Source organism: Trachurus trachurus, assembly GCF_905171665.1.
Source record: "Trachurus trachurus genome assembly, chromosome: 7".
Classification (NCBI taxonomy): domain Eukaryota; kingdom Metazoa; phylum Chordata; class Actinopteri; order Carangiformes; family Carangidae; genus Trachurus; species Trachurus trachurus.
The window spans coordinates 15111968-15130330 of NC_139901.1; the positions used below are offsets into that span (position 1 = coordinate 15111968).

The 18363-nt window shown below is 40.6% G+C and overlaps 1 protein-coding gene across 1 annotated transcript; it reads left to right on the top strand.

The window, feature by feature from the left end:
- Window positions 1–1361: 1361 nt before the first annotated feature.
- On the top strand, window positions 1362–12721 carry LOC310988982 (ephrin type-B receptor 2-like; the record flags this gene model as incomplete). The annotated part of the gene is made up of 15 exons (XM_083975817.1): window positions 1362–1457; window positions 1963–2647; window positions 5566–5721; window positions 6247–6582; window positions 6703–6827; window positions 6933–7095; window positions 7446–7554; window positions 7821–7885; window positions 8039–8161; window positions 8747–8994; window positions 9239–9454; window positions 10081–10230; window positions 10452–10645; window positions 10747–10902; window positions 12613–12721. 15 exons carry the CDS (start codon window positions 1362–1364, stop codon window positions 12719–12721), a joined length of 2931 nt encoding a protein of 976 aa, XP_083831943.1.
- Between the last annotated feature and the right edge of the window lie 5642 nt (window positions 12722–18363).

Genomic DNA, 18363 nt, shown 5'->3' on the forward strand with positions numbered 1-18363 from the left:
AAAACTTTCCTTGTATCCTACAACCTTTATCCAATGAGGAAAGAGAACGGCATAAAGGGGCGGTCCTCTCTGTGTGTGCAGCCAAGGGATGCGCGTTTGGTGACGTAGGGACAAGGGCGGGGACTGCTAACTCCATCGGCTGACAGGAAGTTAGCCAAAACGACCGGATAGCTCACTTCTGCTTTAAGATATTTTAAAGGAGCGTTTCAATGACATGGCCATTCAAACTCACTGTCATGAAGTGTCCTCAACCTCTTCAGTCGAAGTCATTTGAATAACTTCCTTCTGGCGGCTTCTGTGTCTTTGAATTCAGGACCTTCAGACAATCTCTCCCCAGACAGTAGAATTTGTGGTGTCACACTCACAAGGATAGTAGTTCAAACCAGACAGAATTAGGCCTAATTCTGTTTCAAAGTCTTCGAAGAAACAAAGTCTGACCCATGAAGAGAGGATCTCAAAAAGATTGTTGTATTATGGGAAATAATGGGATTCAGCATTTAGTCTTGAAGTCTCAGCCACTGCTGCTCTAATTTTGTATGTTGTTCACTGCCATTGAAGTAGAATACTAAATAACTTTAACCAAGTTTGATCAATGCAAACATTCATGGAATTATGGTTAAGGTTATCGTTTATCGTAAGAGAGGTGTAAGAGTTCTCAACATGAACAGCACTGATATTTACTTTAGATGATGTTGTTGTAGACTTACACACACAATAATTTCCCGGCAAAGAACAACACAACATGTTGCAAATGAGTGAGTTGGTATAATCTTCATGGAAATCTTGTTTTCAAGAAAACAGGACAAATAAGTATGAATACAAATGAATGCTTTTCTGTTAAAGGGGTGAATTTATGAAACAAAGTAAGATTTTAGGTTTTAATCACTTTATTTTTAAACTTTAACTTCATTAAAAAACAGATTGAAACACATGAGCTGTGCAGCCACTAACGTCCTCTACTCTCAGGATGATGTAAATAATTGAGCATGTGTTGGATACAGCAGCTCGCTTTTACTTGACATCGTTTCTCCTCTTTACCGGGGGGATGGCACTGAGATTATGGACCCCGTCTCATGGGCTCAGGATGCACATGGATAAAAAGAGCAGATGTCTCCAGGCTAGTGGAGCAACTGTCAGGGTCTTGTGGAATTTAGCAGACTGTAGGGGACTGTGTCTGGGGGGGCGTGTTTTGTTAGAGGAACCAATGAGAGTTGATTTCACATTATCACACAGAAAAATGCTATGCATGTGTGTGCGTGATAAGATTTCACAAATTAGACACATCTACTGTATCTATCTATCTATTTGTGTTCTTTGATATGACAAAGACCATTCTTTATACATTCTGTGCAGTAGGAAACATGATTGGATTTTCTTCCCTGTCTTCTGCAGAAGTTCTCATGGACTCAACAACAGCAACTGCAGAACTGGGCTGGACCATCCACCCATCACAGGGGGTGAGTTTAATAAATCAACTTGTGAGGAACAGATGGTGTGCTTATTGTGGCAGCCGGCCTGGTGCCTTTACTCTCAAAACATGTATTTTGATCGACAGCTGGAAACCGATACATGTTGTGAAGTGTGCCCAAGTTTCCTGGGGCGCACCCCTGTGTGTCATTGTTTGTTTCTTCTGTGTCTCCAGCCTGGTTCTGTCTCTTGCTCTTCCTCTTTTCTTTTCCAACAGGGTGCCAACTTTGTCTCTATACACTAGGATGCATACTGATGTATTTGTTTTTTAATTTTTTTCTTTTTCTTTTACTTGTCTGGTGATCACTGTCAGATGCTAGTGTTCCAGATATGAGAAGTGATCTTGGCTTACCAAAGATAGACGAGTTAAAGATAAATGATGTGTGCTGATGTTTTGGTTTGGAGAATAACTTACTGTACTATGAAAACATTTGCAGTTCTGCACTTGAGTCTGGTGTTTGTTACAGTAGTTTTGTTTCTTTGTTTCTCCTTTAGTGGGAAGAAGTCAGCGGCTATGATGAACACATGAACACCATACGAACATACCAGGTGTGCAACGTCTTTGACAGCAGCCAGAACAACTGGGTTCGCACTAAATATATCCGCCGCCGTGGTGCCCAGCGCATCCATGTCCAGATGAAGTTTTCAGTGCGTGACTGCAGCTCTATACCCAATGTCCCTGGGTCTTGCAAGGAGACGTTCAACCTGTACTACTATGAGTCTGACTCAGACACAGCTACTAAATCATCTCCCGCATGGATGGAGAACCCCTGGGTGAAAGTGGATACTATAGCAGCCGACGAAAGCTTCTCTCAGGTTGATCTTGGCGGTCGCATCATGAAGATTAACAGTGAAGTACGGAGTTTTGGACCTGTTTCGCGCAATGGCTTCTACCTCGCTTTCCAGGATTATGGTGCCTGCATGTCACTCATTGCTGTTCAAGTCTTCTACAGAAAATGTCCCAGGGTAATCCAGAATGGCGCCGTCTTTCCTGAGACTCTGTCTGGAGCAGAGAGCACCTCGCTGGTGGCAGCCAGAGGGGTGTGTGTTCCCAATGGGGAAGAGGTGGATGTACCCATTAAATTGTACTGTAATGGGGATGGGGAGTGGATGGTACCCATTGGCCGCTGCATGTGCAAAGCTGGGTATGAAGCAGTTGACAATGGGACAGCCTGCAGAGGTAGGAGCCTGACAGTGCTGAACATGTCTTCAAGTCAAGTGAAATTTTATTGATAATGTGATAATTTAGTTTATAATAGACTAATAGACTAAATAACAAGTTTTCATATATCTAGTGAAATGGCTGCCGCACTGATTTTTGTCAAAACACTTTATAAGTGATGAAACAACAAAATGAGTCTTACCGTCCAGTATTTGTTGAGATATTTCAGCTTTTTGGTTGTAAGAGCCTCAGAAGGATTGAATGACGCATAAGGATAAGTTGATGATGCACTGGGCAAGTAAATATCTAATCAATAACTTTCTGTGACAATATGGTTTTCTCTGGGACCCAAGAGCAGACATTGAGACAGTGGGTAGTGAAAAAAGGTTCAGTCCATTACTAAATGAAGGTTGCCGAGGCTGCAGCTTGAGGCTGGTTGTGGTGACAGAGCTGGAGGTTGTACACAGTCTGGGAAAAACAAGAGAACAGAAGAACTCAGGCAGACATAAGAAACAACACACCAAGAAACAGGTCAACAAACATGATACTTTATGTATATCCTCGGTCTTCCCTGATTATCTCAATCAGCCTGCTGTGATACTTGTCTGAAGAGGCCAGGGCTTGTGACTGGAGTTGCTTGTAATTGTCAGAAAAGTTTATCATAAAATGGCACATCTAAAGGCCATTACTCTACCAATTACATTACAACAATGTGGTGTATGGGATACTATTTTTGACATTAAGGTGCAAAGCATAGACTGTCTTTCAACTCTTAACCTTTTCTTAGCAGTGAAAAAGCCTCGGCCAGTTTGTTCATCTCTGCCCATTTGTTATCTCACTTTACATAAAAGTGTCTCTCATTTTCCAATGTGGCTGGGGTTTCTTCAGTTGGAATTTCAGGTACATGGTTGACCTCCCTCCTCTCCTGGGTCTCTACTTTTTTGTATTTGTGCCCTACACTTCTTCCAAATAATCTATAACTTCTGTTCTTGCAAATTGTTGCAGCTACAAATGCTTGGGGTTCAGATGTTTATTTCTTTTGTTTGCATTGGGACAGCTTACTTTGACAAGTTGGAATTTTCTCTGGAGGAAATCTTCTTGACATAGTGTATAGTGTTCAGATATCTCAGAGCCAAGATAAGCACAGTCCATGCAAAGATGCAACAGCATGCTCTCCAATATAATTTAATTCACAGTGGACTTGCCACTGCAGTTTATTTGTTAATCTCTTTCTCTAGTTTTTTTTAGCTCCTCGTGTTGTATAGAAATGGTAGGACCAGGAGACATTCTGGTCTCTTTAAGTGTTTATGTGTTACATTTAGGGATGTAATCTGAATGTAAGTAAAAGTTTAATAGCACCCATATACCTAAAATATAGACAACCTGATACATTTTGGATTTAGTTCTTTTGACAGTGTAAGAAATGGTCAGGTGTGAGACAGCTCCCCCGGAATTGAGGCAGATATCTGTGAGGATTCATCCAGGTCGTAGTTATCCAAGAAAAGAGGCAGATACAGATACATTAAAGATGAATGAATATGAAATGAATGAAGGCATGAATAATACAGAACTAGAATCACCTCTTTGTGGTTGTATCCCTCCACCACTCAGACTAGTTTCAGGTTACATCCTTGTTTATCCCGAGTCATTTAAAATATGAACCAACCAAGCTTTGGCAAATTCTGAGGCAAACAATCATATTTTGTGTTTCTGTAGTGTATTGGATGATTTCAGTAGTAATTTAGAAGTTGACAGTGACAGCCTTCGCTCTAAACTGAATTCATTATTAGCCTCAATTGGCTTCTTTCAACATGTCAAATGTTTTAGTCACATGCCCCATCTTGTTCTGTCATAGGAATTAGACAAGTCCTTTGTTTTTGGTCTCCAAAAAGCCTGTAATGCCGGCTATATTCTTTCTTTCCTGTTTTGTGTAATCCCTCTGCTCTACATTCTTTCATGTCTTACCGACTCTGTGGACAACAGAACTGACAGCATCTGAGGGAGTCCCAGTACATGTCACTTCAATGAACTGACCTTTATGAGATGCAGACACCGGGCTATCATGACTAGACATATGCACTGTTGTGGAAAATGTAGAGATGAAAAAGCTTGAACACAGGACTTTATAATCTGACTAACGGAAAATAATCAAACTGAAGCAGCCAAAAGCCTTGAAGACAAAGAAGCACTTTTGATTGAGTTGATAAGGTCCTGTTTCTTTTTTTTTTCCTTTTTAGCCGCACCACAAGGTGGGGCCGGCCTTAACCTCACAGAGGTCTGTGACTTACTGACTGACTGAGTGATGATACTTCCACCGCCTCTCAGTGGAGTACTGATCCACAGTCTACTATGTGTTTTCCCTGTTGATCAGGAACTGCAGGGAAGCCAGGGGCACTATTATATACAGATGAGGCTCATTGTGAAGTGCTTTAATAACACCAGTCATTATCATTATCATCATCAAAATTACCTGAGGAGGCAACTAAATATCAGACACAGGAGGGGGTCATCACTAAGGGGCTTTGACTTAGGCTACTCTAAATATCTGTCCTCTGACTATGGAGATAAATAAAGACTTAATTATTGTGGATCTCAGACAGAGGCTGTAAGCTGTTTTAGATACAGAAAAGCAAATATGTCCGACACTGAGTGTGAGCCCTAGTAGTCCTGAAACAATGACCCTAAAGAAGACAGGTAATCTGTCTCTTCTAACTTTCTTTCTGAGTGTTTACAAATGGATACAGGTGAAATCATAGCTCAGTCTTTGTCGTTAATTTATCTGTTTGATGATTTTCGTCAGTGGATGTCACAGTTCAGGTCCAGCCACATACTAGGTTTTACCTAGTTTTGTTTTCCTGCATGAGTATCTTGTTCCTAAGCCTTATAATTGTTCTGTTTTCTATCTACCATGTCCCAACCCTGTATCTCCCTTACAGCTTGTCTGTCAGGCTTCTTTAAGGCTGCACAGGGAGACCACAAATGTCTGCAGTGCCCCATTAACAGTCGAACCACAAGTGATGGAGCAACTAATTGTGTCTGTCGCAACAACTACTACCGCACTGACTCCGACCCTCCACAGATGCCCTGCACCAGTATGTATACATCAAGTAGCAACTCATAGATTTAACATATCAATATAATTTATTAGTATTATATTATTAGTTATCCTTCTTTTGGGGCTATAGTGGCACATAATTTGAGCATTATGCTATTATGCTGTGATACAGATCATTTCTATGTTAAAAGACAGAAGACCAGCCAGGAATTTGAATGGATTGCTTCTTTGTGGTCTGGATTAAACGACTACGAATACCATGTTGGGAGATAGACTGACATGGATATCCCCGCTGGTTTCCTTTATGGAGCAGATAATACCTCCATGACCTCCTATGTCAGACACTTAAACTTTGTTTCGAAAATTTGAGGGAAATAAGTCCTGACGCTCTTGTTTTTGCGTTTTGCAAATTAAAAGTGAAATGAGATGCTGAGATGGATTATTCATGTATTGTACCATATTAAAGGGAATGGAGAGGGTTTTAAAATAAACCCAGAAGAAGCAGATGGATATATTGCAGTTCATCACCAATGCCTCCCCCCCCCCCCCCCTTCTTTCTTAGCTGTTCCATCAGCTCCACAAAACGTCATCTCCATAGTGAATGAGACCTCTCTTAGACTGGAGTGGGGCCCACCACAGGATTCTGGTGGTCGAGAGGACGTTGTCTACAACATCATATGTAAGAGCTGTGGCAATGGGCGTGGTGGCTGCACCCGCTGCGGAGACAATGTGCAGTTTGTCCCACGTCAGCTGGGACTGACCGACACTCACGTCCACATCAGCGACCTCTTGGCTCACACGCAGTACACCTTTGAAATACAAGCTGTCAATGGAGTGTCCGACCAGAGTCCTTATTCGCCACAGTACGCATCTGTCAACATCACCACCAACCAGGCCGGTGAGGTTAAGTGAGCGTTTCAGTCGGTTGACTTGTTATTGTGAATAGGTCCAGGTTCTATCTCAGTAGCCCAACTGCCTTTCAATATTCACTCTAACCCTGCACTTGTTTTGTTCTCAGCACCATCAGCAGTGTCCATCATCCACCAGGTCAGCAGAACCCCAAGCAGCATCACACTGTCCTGGTCCCAGCCCGATCAGCCCAATGGAGTCATCCTGGACTATGAACTGCAGTACTATGAGAAGGTACTGTATCAGTGCTGATAATGAGCTTCCCCCACATTAGACAGTGACAGTCTTACTGCTCATTTATAGTTTTCTGATTAATTATTTGTGCTGCATGTATTTCAGAACCAGGCAGAGTGGAACTCATCTCTAACAAGGAGTCAAACCAACACTGCAGTCATACGAAACTTGAAGCCCGGAACGATCTATGCCTTTCAGGTTCGGGCTCGGACTGTCGCTGGATTTGGACGCTTCAGTGGCAAAATGTACTTCCAAACCATGACTGAAGGTAGGACTGGCAGGCAGCTAAATGCAAACATGTTTGCCTAGTGTAGTTGTTGAGGGGGAGTTATTTTGCTTTTACTTTCAGAAGTGCAATTCATGTTTAATATACTCTTCCAGAAACATAGTGTAGCACCTCCAGCTTGAGTCAGCATGAAGAAGTTTAAATCAACAGACTTGTACTTTGATATAAAATCAAAGGTTCGAGTTTACACGAAAGTGCTTCTACTGTACATGATTCAGTCATTGAAAAATCTTTCAAGAAAAAAAAAAGAACTTTCACCACCTGAAGCCATAGATTGAGGCTGTATTTAAAAATCAGACACAGTTATTGCTTTTCTATTTTTTCACCTGTAGAGGAATACAACTCCAGTATCCAGGAGAAGCTGCCCCTCATCATCGGTTCTGCTGCTGCAGGGGTCGTCTTCATCATTGCCATCACTGTCTTCATAATTGTCTGCCGCAGGTGAGTCAGAAGTGTTACAGGTATATATTACAGATACAGTATAATAGATATAAAAGTATCCGTAATAATTAGTCATAATAAGAAGAAACGTGGAACTTAAGGCACTCACATGCACATCAGCATCAAGAAAAATAGTTAAAATTGAAGGCTCACTTTCTAGCTTTTTGTTGAGCTCCATTCATGTCACGTGGGCTTCATTAGTGCTTGGAGTTGATCAATTCATGGATCTGTTGAAATACAAGACTATGTGTGTTTGTCCCCAGCAGGAGAAATTCAGACAGACCAGAATCTGAGTACACAGACAAACTGCAACACTACACCAGTGGCCACAGTAAGTCATTTTTTTTTTTTTTACTTTTGAGGTATGTTGTAATCAGACACAGTGACATCACAGATGAATGAAATGCCACATCTTTTTGCTCTGTGTTTATGTGTTAGTTTTTAGTGTGTAAGTAACTGCTGCTGTCTCCTCTCTCTGTTCAAGTGTCACCAGGAATGAAGATCTACATTGACCCCTTCACTTACGAAGACCCCAATGAAGCAGTCAGAGAGTTTGCCAAGGAGATTGACATTTCCTGTGTTAAGATTGAACAAGTGATTGGTGCAGGTAAGGGAAAACAATGGATGAAAAAGGAACTGATGCCAAGTAGCTGAGAGGACAGGGTTAGGGTTAGGATCTTTTACTGGACCTACTGGAACTCTTCTGCAGGTCTGAGGGTACTCAGCATTTAATACGCCAGGGTCTGTTCAGTGACTCTGTAAAATGAGAAAAACAAAATGAACAACTTTTTCTGAGAACTACCATAGGCATACAGAAACATAAAATATAAAAAAACAACACGTTTCCCATTTTTTGTGTATGTTATAAAGAATTAAAAGGGTACAAATCTCTCTTATTTTTGTGTAGATTTATTAGACCTGATATAATCAAAACAGCAATTTTAGACCATTAATCATAGTGATGAATCCTGAGGTCTTTGCTAATCATGTCTATGTCAGTGGACAATGGGCTATGCTATGATGATAAAAACTGGATCCTTATTCAGTTTATGGTGAGTAGTGAATAAGATTAAAAGTTTTAAATTCCTATTAGTCAGGATTACAACAAGTCTGATGATGGCATGGAGCACTAAGTACAATCTTAAGATGAATGCAAATAACCTTTAGCTGACTGCTTCTGTCGTCTGCTCAGGTGAGTTTGGGGAGGTGTGCAGTGGAAATCTCCGTCAGCCTGGAAAGAGAGAAATCCTCGTGGCTATTAAGACTCTGAAAGCCGGCTACACTGACCGCCAGAGGCGTGACTTCCTCAGTGAAGCATCAATCATGGGTCAATTCGACCATCCCAACATTATCCATCTGGAGGGGGTGGTGACCAAGAGCAGCCCTGTGATGATCATCACTGAGTTCATGGAGAACGGATCGCTCGACTCCTTCCTCAGGGTAAAAACTTGGGGGTCATGTTGATTATAGCCATGAAAACTATGATTATTCTGTTTCCAAATAATTGTAGACACAAGCTATGATGCTGAGCACAGATTACCAGGAGGAAATCTAATGTGATTGTTTCATTAATTGATGGAATTTATACTCTATAACCATATTACTATAGTAAGTAATGTTCATTTTTTTGTATCATCATCACAAAGTAAAGTAAAAACACTTCTCTGGTGTTTCTTTCTTAAAGCAAAACGATGGGCAGTTTACAGTGATCCAGCTAGTGGGCATGCTGCGAGGTATAGCAGCTGGAATGAAGTACCTGTGTGACATGAACTATGTCCATCGAGACCTGGCTGCCAGGAACATACTGGTGAACAGCAACCTGGTGTGCAAGGTGTCTGACTTCGGCTTGTCACGTTTTCTGGAGGATGATACGTCTGACCCCACCTACACAAGTGCACTGGTGAGTCCACATCACAGACTCTTCTCTCAGTGGTCGACCTCCTGACTGCTGCTAAATGTTCGTGGCAAAGAGTTGCCTCTTGAACTTTTCACAAAGAACTCGAAAGATAACATTGTGTGTTGGCAGTTTCACTCTCTTTTTGAAATACATCACAGTGAATAGTATAAAATTGATTTGTCTGTGTTCACTGAATGCATAATCAAGTGGGAGCATTAAAAAGAACCTGGTTGTATTAGATAGAAAAAATAAAATAAAATTATCAATTGAAAGACATAATTTAAAAGTAAATGAAATACATAAAAACATGATGAAATAAAATAAAATAAATAGTTGACCAAAAACTCAGTAGGTTTCTATAAAGACCTTAGTAATAAAACACCAGCCTGTCTCTAAGGATGAGTGAAGATACTTTGACCTGTATAACCTGGACAACCCATCAAATCCTGAATAAGCCTGAAACCAGACAGATATTGTTAATAATGTTGTTAATATGTTTTTTTTTCTTTTGGAAGTGACATTATCTTCTGTCACTGGTAGTGACACAATGTCCCTGTTGGTTGCACTAGAGTGAGGGACACCATACAGGTTGAGGAGCCACTGTTGACCCTCCAAACTCTCTTTTCCAGGGAGGAAAGATTCCCATCCGTTGGACAGCACCAGAAGCCATCCAGTACAGGAAGTTCACCTCCTCCAGTGATTGCTGGAGCTATGGCATTGTCATGTGGGAGGTCATGTCATATGGAGAGAGGCCCTACTGGGACATGAGCAATCAAGATGTGAGTACTAACACACTGTGGAGGTCAGTTTCTGCTGGAAATGACCAATAATGTGGTTTAGCTCAAATGTTCAAATAGCCCTTACATGTACATTTCACTTTACTACAATTCTCGTGCAATGTGTCTGACCTGCTAATTGCAGTTTTGCATTGAAACAAGGTCTTGCATGTTCTAGTGAAGTTCTCGGATAGTCATTGTTCGTATTTGCATCGATTTTGTAGGTCATCAATGCCATAGAGCAGGACTACAGGTTGCCACCCCCTATGGATTGTCCCAGTGCGCTGCATCAGCTGATGCTTGATTGCTGGCAAAAAGACCGGAACAACCGGCCCAAATTCAGCCAGATTGTCAGCACCTTGGACAAGATGATCCGTAACCCAAACAGCCTCAAGGCCATGACACCACTGTCATCAAGGTACAGCAGGAAGGACCTCCATCATTTAACGCTGTGAACAAACCAACCCTCTCACAGGCTGTTGATGTTGTTCTTGTTCTTGTCTTCTCTCTGTCCACCAGTGTTCACCTACCTCTGCTTGATCGTAGCACTCCAGACTTCTCCTCTTTCAGCACAGTGGATGATTGGCTGGACGCCATTAAGATGAGCCAGTACAAGGAGAACTTTGCGAACGAAGGCTTCACCAGCTTTGATGTGGTCTCTCAAATGACAATGGAGTATGTTAGATTTCTTCTACTTCACACAAATCATTATTTGTCACTTACATGTTATTTAAAACATAAAGCAGAGATCCTAGTTTGTTATTAGATGTCATCAAGAGTACTTATAATTGAAGGGAGGGTTAAGATAACAGTCGTGTTTATGACATAATGTATGTTTGTTATGTACCAATAGAAATTAACATCTAATATAGGGCTAGAGCTTGGGTTGTAACAGTAATGATAACATGGGTGGAGAGATCTTTGATTATAATTACACAGCAACTGTAAATATAGTTTTCCCAAGAACATGCAGATGGGTTTTGACAGTTATGTCAGCCCTGAGGAGAATCTGCATATTTTCCTCTCAGACTTAATCTGCCTCCTACAATCACGGGCTGAGTCACTGCACTTGCATACTCATGGACATACGCCTGGAGCACACTGCTGGATGCGTGGCGTGAGCATGGCGGCAGTTTGTTGAGCTACTGCAGAGAAGAACAGAGTATGTTCACACCGGATGCATCTCTGCCGCAGTGCTGTTTGTAGGCTATGGGAACATTTCTGATATGATGTCAGTGCTCTCTGTCTGATTCTTCTGGGTCACATGCATTAACACACATTAAAAATTGGTGAGAGGCTAAATCTCAAGATCACGGCATGCAACCGTGACAGGAGAGCCACGCGACTTGTATGGCTCGTGGGATGTCTGCTCTAACGTGTTAAACATGTGCACTGAAATGAAAATCAACATGTTCCACAGGCGCCATGTTCATGCCACACCTTATTGGGCACAGACACTAGTCCCTGAGTACTAAGGGCTGTCTAAGCCCTGTCTGCATAGTGTTCAGATTTCACCAGGCTTGAGCAAATTACTGGTATGATATGGTATCATCTCTGTCATTACTTTATAATACTAACTATAATCATAACAATAACAGGTAGGCTATTATTTTCATTGTGGTAGAAATTGCATTTTTAGTTTTGCTGTCTGTTTTTTTAGTGAATGTAAAGGGAAACGTTCTGCTCATTCTCCCTAGATCTGTGATGGACTGTGTAGCAGACCTACACATATCAGACATAATTATATCAGATATATACACATATAATTATAATGTATTCATATATATCATATGATAACATATAAATCACAAATAAATTTCAAATTAAGTTGCTCCCGGGTTAGAAAGTTTAGTTTATTTCCATCAAGGCACTCAAAGACTTTAAGTCCAGACAGGTTACTGTGTGTAACAGCCGTTTGCTAGTGTGCTGTAGTAGCTAAGAAGTCTTATAAATTGACGTTTAGACAAGTATTTCAGCATCCAGAGAACTGGAAGTCTTAAAGCAGAAGTAAGCGGAATATTTGTGTTAATATAAGTCTTAAATAGTTTTATCTTCCGACGGCAATCACTTATATAGAGTGTTTGGTCTGAAACACGGGTCTGTCAGTCACTCTGCTCTGCTGTAAGCCGAGGAGAAAACTTTCCTTGTATCCTAACCTTTATCCAATGAGGAGAGAGAACGGCATAAAGGGGCAGTCCTCTCTGTGTGTGCAGCCAAGGGATGCGCGTGCATGTGGTGACGTACGGACGAGGGCGGGGACTGCTAACTCCATCGGCGGAAGAAGTTAGCCAAAACGACCGGATCGCTTACTTCTGCTTTAAAAGAGATGATAAAGTTTTACACTTGTGTTACTGAGGTGGAACTGACACATGGTTTCTTTTCCAGGGACATCCTCAGAGTGGGAGTGACATTAGCTGGCCACCAGAAAAAGATCCTCAACAGCATCCAGTCCATGAGAGCCCAGATGAATCAGATCACTTCAGTGGAAGTGTGATTTCACAGACCAGGAACGCACAGGCTTTGTTTACTACAGAAAACCCAGCAGCCACCAACCCTGCATCCTCCTGGAGCCTCTGAGGAAGGCTGAGGACCTGCACACAGACTGACTTCGATCCGACCTCAGCTCACTGTCCCTCCTTCCGAACTCTCTCCAGAAGGTTCCATCAGTTTGCAGCACAGCACAGATGTTTGGTAGTTTTCTTGTAGCTGTTTAATATCCAGGTAACAGTTATGCTTGTGGGTTTGATGTTCTAGTTTACAGCCATCTCTAGACCCAGTCTTCAAACTTCAGTCCATGTCTACTTAAATGGGACACCTTGTCATTTGAATTTATTTTTATTAAATGGTAACACAGCACACTTGGCTCCACTGCCACCAAGTTGAAACATTCAATAAGAAGTCAAGTTTCCAAACTTGCCCTTGCACTTTGACGCACAAGACTCACTGTTGAAAATGAATGAGAGTGAATGAAAGTAGTGGTAGAATTCTTTTAAAAACCCTTTTTGCTAAATACATGACATTATTACCTGGCAGCACCCATTGTTTTCAGTGAAGCACGTATAGCACTGACCTGGCTGGCTACTGCTCTATTACACAGTGATAATGGTCCTCCAGATTTGACTGCAAGGTGTTTTAATTAGTTAGAGCATAAAACACTTGGAACACCTTAATTTAAGTACCTGATCCCTAAGGTAAAAAAAAAAAAAACAGTGATGGTTCGGATGATCTGAAGTAGGGGTTTGTGAGGTACATATGCATAGTCAGATCAGTGTCTTCTCGGTTTTGAGGAGCAAAAGCGCACAGGAAGACGCTGAGCTACGCTCTGCTGTGTAGCGTACGTTGTATCTGGAATGTTTTCACCGCTTCATCAGCCACCTAGACACAAGTTCACTGTGGTTTTACTGTCCTAGTTAAATTGGACTTGCTGTAAATTCTGGGTACAGGGTTTCAGTAATATATGTCATGTTTGCCTGGTAGTTTTTCAAGAGGAATCTGTGTTACAGTTGAAAACATGGTCATCATTATTGTACATATCATTGATTCATTTTGACATACAATGCCCCAGAAAAAAAAGCTGAATGATGTTTATTACAGTTACTACCACTGTATCACAAATGTGCAATCTTTCTTTTTGGGTGATTTCAGTATGTTCATTAGTTTATATGCTACTAGATTTTAAGAAAATATAATTGTAAAATATAATAGTACCCCTTTCCCAGCTCAGTTGTTCTCATTTTAAAACATGACATGGGTTGCGTTGTAATCACCAAAGATAAAATATCGCAACTCACTGTGTCTCACCTAATGCTCCTTGTTTGTTAAGTGACAGATACTACCTGTCTGTTGAATCACTCACTGTACATTCAGTACACTCAACATAGCAAAGAATAACCTTGATTCATAAAATCTCTCTGTTTCTGTTTTAACTACTGCCACAAGCTAAACTAGACTACCGTAATTGTCATTTTTTCATATATTTACTCATAATGGTAATTATGTCATTTAGGCTCATTCAAAAAAAGAAGAGATGTTAGACTTTGTAGTTCCATCACTGAAGATGGGACAAGTGTACTAAATGTGCTCTCAGTGGGTCAAACATGCAACTTACATATCTGTCCCAATTCAAGTGAGACATGAAATAATGTCTCCATAAAATCCACCAAGAGTTGAGCTAAAGTGTAGTGAATTTGGGATTTTTTTGCTGTTGAACAATTTAAAGAGCAAACGCCAAAAGATTGCCACCAGCACAGCTATTTGTGATCAGGTACCAACTGTTGCACTCTTGACCACCTTCATCTGCGATCTGTCATTGCACCAATGTATAATACAGTCGGTAGTGATTTACTGCACAGACTCTGATCCTATAGCAACCAGCTAGTTACTGGTACTAGCAGGAATTTGTCAAAGATGGTTGGGTCACAGAACAGGAGTCCAAGGTGTATACTGGTGAAGATACAAGATACACAACATACATTCACTTGTACTAGATACAAGAACAAAACAGCAACATACGTCATTTGCCTTTTGTTTTCTGATCCGATGCCTCGGTCAGCACGACATTACTCTGAGAACCGTACAACTGCTGGCCTGTTGGTTATGTTTGGATGAGGGTTAAGAAAAGATTCTGATATGTTCGGGGCACTACTGTGCAGTGATATCCCACTCCTGCTTGTTTTTCTTGTGAGGACAGTGTGACATCCCAAGAAGGCACCAAAATCTAAATGAGTGTTTACCCTCTCAGGTTTTTTTTGTGGGGAAATACAGGTCATGTGCTCCATATTGACACAATGAAGTCTGCGCCCTTCCACTATGCTTCGACTATCTGTGCATATTCCCTTTATGGTTTAAGATGACCCAGCTGAATTTCAGGAACCACTGTGGATGGAGACTTTAAAGAGAACATGATTTTTAAACTTCACAGACACAATCGGCTCTCAGAACTCTATTTTGTTGTTGTTGTTTTTTTTTTTCTTTTGAAATGTGAATTTTGATAAAACTGTGTTTTTTTTATAAATGTTAGAACAATAATTTATACTTCACGGTACAAAAAAGTGAATTCTCACCTTGTGATGTCTGAGTATTTTTTGGTATTAGGGCATTTGGCACAGGTTTACCCATTCACTGTTAATATATTGTATGTACATGAATCCTTAATGACCTCAAAACCCTTTGAACTTTGTCTTGTTTGTAAATGGTCAGGTTGTGCTCAATTCATATAAGGTACTCCTGATTTTGTAATAGCCTCCAATAGTAACCCTAAAGGTCTTCCCATCTAACAATAGTCAGGAACATCAGTTCTTCTTTACTGTCTGCTCACTAAAACACACTGAAAACAAAAACAAAAAGAACATATGGTGCAGGTTTGAACTTTTATTATTGCTCATTTCATGTGTTATTCACACTGGCTGAATAGCCATGCACTTTACCTCTGTCTTTGTATTGTTACATGCAAGTGCACAGTGAGGTCATAAGGTGGAGTTTGAAAAAATGCACTGAATTTGTACAATCTGTGCTGGTGCATGCTTGAACATATGATATACAGTATGTTTTGTGGACCGTACAAGACTAGCTCATCTCAAACGCACAATAGACACTACACTTACTGGGAGTGTGCAGTTGTGCTCTGTGTCAAAATTTCTGGTGTCATTTTGAAATTTTCATGGCTAAAAACAGAAACTTCACATGTCTCATTTGAAGCTCTTCCAACTATTTTTTTTTTCACATTCTCCTTTTATCTTTGATATTAATAAATGTTGTTCAGTCAGATTTTCAATACTAGTCTGCACTATTTTTATCATATGCATGTGTACTTGTGTGCAATATTAATAACTGTCCTACATATTTTACAGACATTGCACTGTACTATATGGTATGCACATTTCAGTGTTTTGACACAATGGGGCCTGGCAACAAATTCAGACCGTGTCTGTTGAAACCCCACAGAGAGACTCCAGAGTCTCTTTTGTAGTCCAGCATTTTAATAAGCCTATCTCACAAAAGTAAGCAGAGGCTATGGTGATATTTGTGTTTTTCTAAATGAACAAGACAGAAAATCTACCTTTACCTTAAACATACCTTATAAATTGAAATATAAGGTTACAAATTAACATGGAACATACAATGAAGCAAAGTCAATCTGTGAATCTGTGTTATTTCTCATTCACCAACTGGATTATTCAGGTACTCAATCTGAACTATGTTGCAGTGAGATGTGAAATACTAACATGAGATACAAAAAGGCATAACACTGTTATATTCATTCCACTTGATATTATTTCCTTGTTTTTTATATTGAATTTTGTTTATAGCCATAGGAGGGATTCTCTACTTTGACTGTCTCATCTGTGAATGCAGGGTCAGACACAGAGGTCAGACACAGAGGACCAAGATGGCCTCAGCTGAATATGATATGAACATTCAAATGTTTGAGTGTGTGCTGTGCTCCATCTGGCTCATGTTTACTGTGCCATACCAACTCACTATGCAAACACAGTGACTAATTGAACCTATTTCTTTTAAGAACAACTGCTAGTCCATCTGCGCATTTCTCCTTTGCAGCTTCTCCTGTTTGTTGGTAGGTTTCCACATATGGTACAGGCACATTAGAACAACAACCATTGTCACCACTAATGTTAGCCCACTGGAAGTATGCCAACGATACAGTGTGGTTTAAATGTCTGACATCAATGGTCTCATATATTTATAGGAATAGTTCACTCAAAATTGAAATTTCACTCATTATCTACTCACCCTCATGTCGACTAAGGGCTGGGAGAATTTTCAGAGTTATCCGTGGCTTCTGTGAGTTACAGGGGGTCTCGGCGTAGCAGTGCATGTCAATATAACGGTTGCAAATGGATACCAACTGTCTTCGTAACAAAAAGACACACCAAAAAACATCCAGATACCTCCATAGTGCTTGTATGTAATGTCCGTCTTGTATTGAAGCCCCGAAATGCGAAATTGTTCCGAAAAAAATTAAATAAGTCTATATTTCAAGCTTGTTTGTAACGGCAGCTCTTCGGAACAATGTCGCAAAGACTGACATTACATACGAGCAGCATGGAGGTATTTGGATGTTTTTTGGTGGGGCTTTTTTGTTACGAAGACAGTTGGTATCCATTTGCAACCGTTGTATGGACATGCACTGCTACGCCGAGACCCCCTGTAACTCACAGAAGCCACGGATAACTCTTGAAACTTCTCCCAGCCCTTTGTCGACATGAGGGTGAGTAGATAATTAGATTTTTGGGTGAACTATATTCTTTTAAGGTAAATTAGGGACAATCTACATTGGATAGTGTCTTTGCCCATCTGTCTTTGTTAAAACATATGGCTACAGTACATTTGCCAGTAAGACGTTGTCACTTTTTTCAAAAGAGTATGAATCCTAAAACTCTAGTATTTGTTACTAACAGTACATTTGTGTTGTGTCTGTGAAAGGGTTAATGACACACAACAAAAGCTTCCTGATATTGGTGTGAGGGCTGGGACCAGCAGTGGGGTGTTGATGTTTAATCTTGCCTTGTGATCATGACAGAATGTGGTCCTGGAGACACCTACATAGGAACTAATGTATGTCGCAAAATATTATGTAAAACCATGTTGTGGTACTTCACAGCAGCGACTGCGCAGTCAGCATGGTCCGGCCTCAAGCTGTGGTATTCTTACCTTAACCTATGATTAAAATGAAGAATGAGACTGATGTACAGTAGTCTAACCCAGGAGTGCGCCTACATTGACAGGTGGTGTGTGGTGCATTGAGTTTAATAAAAGGCTTGTCTACGTTGCTACTGTAGAAGGCCACAGTGTGGGCCTTACTAAAGGAGTAATGGAGTAAAATTTACAATTGATGTCTGAATCCAGTCAAAGATTTAACTATACAAACAAAAGAAATAAACATGGTCAGGTCAGAAATCTTAAGGGAGCTGAAGTAGCTATAGAATTATCTCAAAAATGAATGAAAACTTGCCAAACCACACATGCAGGAGAACTACTCCACCTGGCAAGATACCCCTCAAGTAAATTAGAAAATGGCCTATTATTAGAAATACACTAAAATCTCATCTGAAATTTCATAAAGCAGGAAAACAGTTGTTGGCTCCTCTAGTTATTTCCCCATTGGGACAAATAAAT